The sequence below is a fragment of the Rousettus aegyptiacus genome, unplaced genomic scaffold (genome assembly GCF_014176215.1).
Source record: "Rousettus aegyptiacus isolate mRouAeg1 unplaced genomic scaffold, mRouAeg1.p scaffold_m13_p_10, whole genome shotgun sequence".
Lineage (NCBI taxonomy): Eukaryota > Metazoa > Chordata > Mammalia > Chiroptera > Pteropodidae > Rousettus > Rousettus aegyptiacus.
In genome coordinates this window covers 92256262-92264548 of record NW_023416285.1, presented here as the reverse complement: position 1 = coordinate 92264548, position 8287 = coordinate 92256262, and the positions used below count along the sequence as shown (strand labels likewise).

The 8287-nt window shown below is 51.4% G+C and overlaps 1 protein-coding gene across 2 annotated transcripts; it reads right to left on the bottom strand.

Annotated features, from left to right (window-relative positions):
- Positions 1-2293: 2293 nt before the first annotated feature.
- UCMA (upper zone of growth plate and cartilage matrix associated) lies at positions 2294-7750 on the bottom strand. Of its 2 annotated transcripts, XM_016134420.2 has the most exons (5): positions 7649-7750; positions 7253-7321; positions 7058-7150; positions 3257-3355; positions 2294-2751 (listed from the first exon to the last, which is right to left on the bottom strand). In XM_016134420.2, exons 1-5 carry the CDS (start codon positions 7704-7706, stop codon positions 2657-2659), a joined length of 414 nt encoding a protein of 137 aa, XP_015989906.2. In that variant the 5' UTR covers positions 7707-7750; the 3' UTR covers positions 2294-2656. The 2 variants fall into 2 exon arrangements, with proteins under 2 accessions (XP_015989906.2, XP_015989905.2); XM_016134419.2 differs by having other exon boundaries at positions 7058-7321.
- Positions 7751-8287: the final 537 nt, after the last annotated feature.

The window sequence follows — 8287 nt, the reverse complement described above, 5'->3', positions numbered from 1 at the left end:
CATTCCACCCCCCACCCCAAGAAGTGTGCGGAAGCTGGGCACAGCTGCCCCAGATCCCCCAGGAAAAGGGACCCCATCCTATCACACTCTCCTTGCTTAACGGAAGGAAACAAAGGACCTGGTGACAATATGATAATAGAGCTGCTTGGTCAAGGCAAATACCGACATTTGACCTTGTTAGAAAGAGGGAGCTTTCAGAGCTCAGCTTCCGATATCAGCCAGTTCTGTGGCCAGCTCAGATCAGCTAGTGAGTGGGGCTGTGTGGACTTGGTGATGACATGTTCCAGTGCCATTCTAAGGAACGAGGGACGTGCGTGTAAACAGACGGGAGGGTGCACAGCAGACCGCTGGCAGGGCTCCCCTCAGGATCGAACTGGGGGAACAAAGAGAAAGACGCCCCTTTTGCAAAATGGACTCTGTATTGCTCGAGTTTGCTACTCTGAGTACATAATTATAACCAAAATAATTTTATAGTAGAAATGTATTGTTTAAAAAAGAAAAAAAAAAGATTGAGTTAGGATGAATAAAAGTGTAAAGAGTTTTAAGTGCTGAAATGTAGTTTTCAGTTGAATATTTTGCGCACGTTTTTCCAAGCCTGCGGGAACTTTTCTTTACTCTCCTGGTTTTCTTTGGGAGCATTCTCGATCCACTTTAGACACCCACGGACACCCTGAGGTATGTGTTGGTGACATAACTTTAGAGCACATGCCTGCGCGATTCCCAGAAGAGCATAATGAAAATATTTTGCGGTCCAGCTCCCGGTCCTGTCACTTAAGGCATGTTTAACATGGTAATGCCACGTCACTGAATCATTGGGCACTGCTTTGCCGACAGGACTTGTGCCCCACGCCTGAGTCAGCAGGTTGTGGATGCAGGAATGGGCAGAGAATGGCCCCTCTCTTCTGTCAGCCTTGGTAGCAGTTGACAGTGGCGTTTGCCCAGTGCCCTTCCTGCCTTGCCAAGGCCGGTTCAGCACCTGCCCAGAGTTTGCGTGAGAAAACACAGCGCTGACCGTATGAATGAGGTCACTCGGAAAATGCATAATCGCTTCATCACTAGGATGTGTTTAAAGATTTTCCTACTTTTTAAAAATTATTTAAAATACGTGCATTCATTGCAAAGCATCCTTCTCTTATAAATAGCCACACCTCTGGTGGAGTATTTTACAGTTGAGGCACTTTTCCTCAGAGGAAAGTGGCCCTATTCTGCCTCGGAAGCCCGACCTCTAAAGCAGGCTGGATGAGCTGACCAGGGACCTAAGTCATGGGGAAGCGGAGGGCCCAGGGGTACAGACAGGGAGTGGACAACAGTGGATGCTTATTCTTCATCTGGAATCCTCCCTCTCCTGAGTGCTGTGACCCCACAGAGGTGCCTGCTTAAGTTGTTCTTGAGTCTTCCGCGTTCTCAGTGTGGGATTCCTGAAGGTCGTCAAGAGTAAGGATGGAAGCAGGAGAGAGACTGAGCCTGGGGCAGGAAGGCAGAGTGCTTAGGAAAGGGGAAAGGGGGACCGCTGTGGGTTGAATCGTGTCCCCCTGAAAGACGTGTTGAGATCCTAATCCCCGATGGCTGTGTGACCCTATTGGAAATAGAGACTTTGCGGATGTCATCAGTTTAAGATGACGTGAGTAAGGCAGACTCTTAATTCAGCATGACTGGTGTCCTTATAAGAGAGACACGGGAAGACAGAGGGAAGACGATGTGGAGACATGGGGAGAGAAGAAGGCCATGTGACAGTGGAGGCAGAGATTAGAGTGAAGCCGCCACAAGCCAAGGAACAGCGGGACCACCTGAAGCCGGAAGTGGGGAGGGAGGAGCCTCCCCTGGAGCCTTCGGGGGGCGAGCGGCTCCTCCAGCACCTTGATTTCAGACTTCCAGCCTTCAGAGCTGTGAGAGAATGACTTTTTATTGTTTTAAGTCACCCAGTTTGTGCTGCTTTTTATGTCTTCTAATAAAGGCACTGTGAATAAAAAAGGAAATGATACCAAAACTCAATTTTATGTGTGTTCTGGTTTGGGTTATAGCTGTCCTTGCTGTAACCCTGGCTTCTTTTGATTGATGTCATTTAGAAAAACTGCAGTTGAACGTTAAGACTTCAGAGAAGCACCTGGGCTCAGCCAGTGTCGCAGAGAGTGATTTTACCAAAACGGTGTGTTCACATTGTTCCTTCATTCTTGTGACCGCCGAGACATACTGAGAAAGTGGTGAGCCATAGACCTGAGCTCAAGCTTCGAAATGCCCGAGTCAGCACGAATAACATTGTCACTTAGGGGAGACAGGTTGACATCTGCTTTATTTGAGATTCAAGAAGATAAATCACGGTATTGATTCAGCATTTTTATTTGTAAGCGATAAGCAAGCATGTAATCTTTTTACTGTGATTCTTTTCATTGTCTTACTTTGGGAACTATGACTAAGCAAGGAGAAACACGTAGGTTTGGTTTAGGCCACCGCATAGACATTCACCTGCAAAGAAGCTAAAGCCCAGGGCATTTTAATGCATCAGAACAGAAGGCCCATGTGTTTACATCAGGTCCCAATGCGAGGCCCTTTGAAGGGGTCTGTTTGTGGGGAGAGAGTTGCTCCAGCACCTGGGATTAAACACCCGGGGTGTGTACGTGTGTTTCGGGCTCCGTCTTCCGGGTTTGTCGTGATGAGGTCAGACGCGGCGGCGGTCAGAGGGATAGGGCGGGTATAGGCCATTGTAACCCCTCCAGCGCCATTGCTCATTAGCTTCCTGGCTTCTCGCGTATTCTGGGGAGGAGAGATGAAGTCGTGTTAGGACAGAGGGGACCAGTGCTCTGAGTTTTCCTGCATGGCTTCCACCAGTCACATGAGATGCTTATTATAGTGACTAGGTAAACGAAGGCCTTGGTTTTCTTGGACGAGTAGTTCCAAGGCCTTGAAAGTCAGTTTGCAATCCTCCCAACCCAGCTCTTCCAGAACTAAGCCACTAGTGCAGGTGCTAAGATAGAGAACACCAGCCACCACAGTGATCCCCACGTACGAGGAGAAAGCACAGTCGGCCCCAAATTCTCCCAGCCCCACAGCCCCTGGGCCTATGGCAACTGAGGGGTTCTGTCCTCTTCTATCCCCTCTCAAGTTCTCCGGCCATTTTATGACCTTCTCCCTTCTTTTCACTCCCATGGACATGGAAGAGCTTCTCTTCCTCTAATGAAAATTCAGGGAGAAGTGGAGGCAACCCGTGATTTTCCCACAAAGCCCCGCTTCCCCGGGGATGCTGGCTAAGAGCTCTCACCGTCAATTTGCTCCTCCGCGAAGTTCTCATACTCGTACTGTCGTTCCTCGTAATATTCTACCTGCCGCTCGTTGGCCCCCGGGTGCTGCCTGTTCTCCTCTGGGGAAAGGGAAGAGGTGAGAACAGGGGCCGCTGCGCACATTGAGGGGAACATCGAGCATTCTGCCTAAACGACGTGATCCGGTTGGACAGGGATTGTGTGTGAGGGGGTGGGCATGGGGCTTCACCGAAATGCGTTACTCCTGCCGTAGACGCTCACACTCGAAGGACCTAGGAGGTCTTCCCATCCGGCCGCCTCATGGTGCACATGAGAAGACCGAGACCCCAAGGAGTGGAGCGATTCAGCGTCGCCCAGAGTTAGCGCAGTACTAGGACACTTAGAAACCAGAAGTCCAATGGCCAGGAATGAATCCTATGAGGGAGTAATCCAACGTGAAGTTCATTTCGCACGAAGTCACACCTTCCAGTCCTTTTAGCGTCTTTGAGGACCTGTCACAGCCAGAATGTATGCTGGGCACTGGGATTACAGAGGCAACTAAAAGAGATTCTGTCCCTCTACTAAAAGGCATTATGACTACTAAGTTAGACTTCTACAGTGCACAGCGACGGCATGTGGTCGGGGGTCTGAGATGCTGCCTGGGACGCATGCCCGTGGGTGACTGTCTCCTCTTATATGGGGCTGGCCTAGTGACTCGTTGCTAATGAACAGAATATGGCAAAAGTGACGGGATGTGACTTCGCAGATAGGTTACAAGCAAGATTGTGGCTTCCACTTAGGCTTCTCTCCCTTTCTCTCTCTCTCTCTCTCTCTCTCTCTCTCTCTCTCTCTCTCTCTCTCTCTCTCTCTGTCTCAGAGGGAAGCCATCCGCCACGGTGTAAGCTGTCTTACGGAGAGGCACCGTTTGTGGCAAAAAACCGATGTCCTTGACTAGTGGTTAGCAAGGACCTGAAACTTGCCCACAGCCGTGTGATCATTGAAAACAAACCTCACAGTCAGGCTTTGAGATGACTGTAGCCCGTTGATAGACCCTGAGCCTTAGCTGATAGACTAGCTAAGCCATACCTAGTTTGCTGACTTCAGCAACTGTAAGACAATAATGGTCGTTTTAAGCTACTAAATTTGGGAGGTAATTGGTTTAAGCTGTTAGGTTTGGGGGTTATTCGTTACATAGCGATGAAAACTAGTGCAGGATATGGGGTTGTCAGGCAAAGTTCCTAATGGAAATACCAATTGCAGATCTCCTTGTTTTGTGAAGCAATGCATTCCGGTAAAGTTGGCTGTCAACCTTATTATGAGGAATCCTAGTTCTGCACTATGAAATTAGAGGTGCACTTCTGTGGTTGGAAGAAGCACCCCAGTGAAAAGCGAAACCTCTTGCCGAGAACACATACATGTGGTGACCGTCCCATGGCAGTTGAATAATAAAGCTCACCAACAGTGCTTCGAGCCCCAGAGGGAATCCCCACCCGAACTGCCACGTCTCACCTCCCCAGCAGGTGCAGTTAGCTGTTCCTTACCTGCGCTAATTTAGCCCAGGGAGAAAAAAAAAAAAAAAATAGCTCTAGATTTTAGATTTTTAGATATAAAGTAAGCTAGTTTCCAAGTTCATTCCTTTCTGCCCTTAAGTCTTCACATTTGGTGTGAGAGCTGTGGTTATCCAGTGGAAATTATTTAAAGCTCTCTTAGTTTTCGAGATATTTCTTTGCACTGGGCTTCGGCTGAAAAAATCCATAACAACCGGAAGGCCATGTCTGGTGCCGGAGGAACTGGTCTCTCAGAACACGTCAGTCCTCCCGTGAGATGAGCTATACATACTTCCCCCCACACGTGGCGGGGAGGGGTAGGGACTGAAGCCCTGTCACCCCCGCCAGCTTGCAGGCGCAGGAGGAGCGGGCAGTTGATGACGGAAGCCGAAAGACCGAGGAGAGCCGCCGGCTCCGGCCACACTCAACAGGACGGCGTTGGGAGAAGCGAGAGCAGTGTTTCCCCACGGGAACAGTGACGCTAACCATCTCAAATCCTTCGTGAAAGAAAGAGCTCTTAAGAATAACGAATGGGTCGTTATTTATATTACGGGTAGAGTAACTCAGAGAGGTGCAGTGTCCTAATCAAGGTCACACAGGTGGTCAAGGTGGAGCTGGGGCTGGAGCCAGAGCCTCAGGCTTCCACTGTGCATGGCAGCATGTCCCTTGGGACTTGCCATAAACCCCGGGGGTGCTCCAAGGGACAGAGAGCTGCTGCGGGGGGGGCATGGGGCGCTTAGGCTCCAGGAAGCAGATGCCTCATGAGCCACCACCAGTTCCTAAGGAAGCATTTCCCATCGCTGTGTACTGGAGAAAAACAACCGTCTTCCCAACTTGAGTTTTTAAAGGTGTCACAAGTTGGACCTTTGGCTCAGCAATGAATAAGAATTCAATTTGGGGGACACTATGCATTGTGCACATCTCTTCTCAAGTACGTGCATTTCATCATCTTTGGGCCTCTTTTCTCCCTAAAGTGACCTTCATCTTGACCCAGAGGCTTAGACATGGCAGATGACTGTTTCCTGGTTTCAAATTCAAGTTTATCGAAGTGTCACTCTCCTTTTACCCATAATTGGGCACTGTTCTGCCCATTCACAGCAGTTGGCCAGGTGACAGCAGATGAACTCAGGTACATCCTAGGTATTCATTCACCATCTGTCCTGGGCCCCCCACAACTGATGCCTGAGCTTCTCTTGGAGGCAAGGGACCTTTGGCTTAGTCACGCTCGGCCTCCGAGGATGGAAGCTGTTTGCCTCTCCTAAACTCCCAGCCGTTCCCGCTAGTAGAGCCTGCCAGAAGGCACTTCTCTGATCTCTAGCAAGACCTGCCCAACCTCCATCAGCCTTTTCAGTGTTTCCTGACATTTGCTGCCTTTTAAATCCCAAATCACATGAGGCCTGGAGATTTTCCCAATGTGCTTAATGTTTATCCAATTTTTTTTAAAAAGTAATTTTATCTCGCAGCTCCCAGGATTTTCTGCTCACTTCTTCCTCATCCTTTGAAAGCAGTCTTGTTGTTTTTCACTGAGCGAGTTACCTTGCCGAGGGCGCTGAGCAACACAAAGACTTTATTCAGACACATGCACAAGTCGCGAATCGCGCTAGAGACACAGAGACAGTCAGTGCTCAGAGTCCTTGGAAGACTCGTTCGCAGGCGGTAAAGGCCAATGCCTTCAAGGGTCAGCAGGTCACGGAAATGAGGTCCGTGCCAGGCTGGGGGGCGCCAGGGCCTACTTCGGGCCGAAGCTCAAAAGCCTTCCAAGTGCATTGGAAATGAAAACTAAAAAAAAAAAAAACCCCGCTGGCAGAACACCACACATTCAGGGGCTTGTAAATAAGAAAACTTGGACCCAGGGAGAGGAAGCGGCCAAGGCCACTTAGCAGCAAAGCCGTCCTCAAACCCACAGCCCCAGCTCCGCGTCCACGTGCCCTCGCGCGTGCGGGGCGCGGCACCCCAGGAAGAACACACTGAGACACCGTGTTCGCGACGAAAATGCGGGTTTTCCTCTTGGTGTTTTTAACTTTCTGAAATCGGGATGTATCTCTCCTCACTGGTATGTGCACGTGGCACTGTCCCTTTTTGTTCCTTGTCCTGACAGCATGATAGTCAATCAAAGACGGGACCAACCATTAAAGCAGTACGGGATTTCTAAGTCAGAGCAGCAGTCACTTCGATACCCGAGGGCCTACATGTAGCCCATGGCCTCCTGCAGTCCAGCTGACTGGGAGAGAGAAGGGACCGGGGGGCCAGCAGAAGGCAGGCCACCAACGTCCTTACCATTGATCTCCTGTGGGGGTCTGGGGGACCGCCTGCCATTCCTCCTGAGGAAATTCAAGGCATCTGATTCCGGCACGAAAACCTGTTTCACGCCTGAAACCCGAAAGAGACCAGTGACAACCAGGAAGAGCTCACTAGGGCTACCACAGGGGCTGGCCCACTCCCCCGGCACTCCCGGCTGGGCCCTGCACTCACCTTCCTGAGGCTCTTGTCCGGTGGCGACCTGTGTGACTCCCACTGATGCGCTGGACCCCTCCTGCAGCACTGTGGGACGAGAGCAGAGAGCGAGGGCTGGAGCACAACTAGGGGACCCTCATCCCCAGCCAGGCCAGGATAGACCTTCCCAAGCTCTGTAACCTGCCAGGCTCTGGTGTGGGGTCTTGGGGCCCACACACACCAACCCAGAGCCAATCTCCCCAGGAAACCATGAGACAAGCTGTTTTCTCTGCATTGTATTGTCACACACACACACACACACACACACACACACACACCAGGCACACCTGTCTTATAAATAAGCACCCTCCTTTCTCCCTGGGCCACATGAGCAGCCTCAACATAAGTCCATCCTTGGGGTCTCCCCACACTCACTGGACAGGAACATAGCAGCTGAGAGGCAGGAGACCAGGAGCAGCTGTTTCCAGACCATCTTTGGAGAGGCCGAGACTCGGTCTGGGAACCACAGGGCAAACAGGGTTCTGCAGAGTCAGGCTGCCGGATCCTCACTGCAGTGTCAGGTCAGGAGAATAAGAGGAGAGATGCAGGCGACCAGGATGCCACTGAGCGGGGCAGTGGGAGGGGTCCCGGCCGTGGCTTCCATTGGCTGTCCTTACTGGGGCACCCGAGATGTTTTTGGCACCTTGCAAACCTCACAGAAGCAGAGCCCGTCGCGGGGGCCCCGGGCTAGAACCATTCTGAAGTGACCTTTCCAAGACCCGCACCCGGAGTTGCTGTTGGAATGCCCAGCCTCAGAGTCAGGATTCCAGACACCAAGAGCAAGTTTCAGAGAGCTCCTGGCGTCGGCTGCAGGGGAGCTGGGGACCCTCGACCCGGAGGCCGAAGCCCGTGGGAGCGGCGGAGAGGGGCTCAAGGGGGACTCTAACCCGGATGTCATGCAAGGAGGAACCAGAAAGACGGGAGGACCGCCATTAGTGTGACACCGTCACAGACACATGCGCCGTTCCCCACCTTAGCCTGCGGCCCCAGAGCCCTTTCAAGACACTGAGGAAG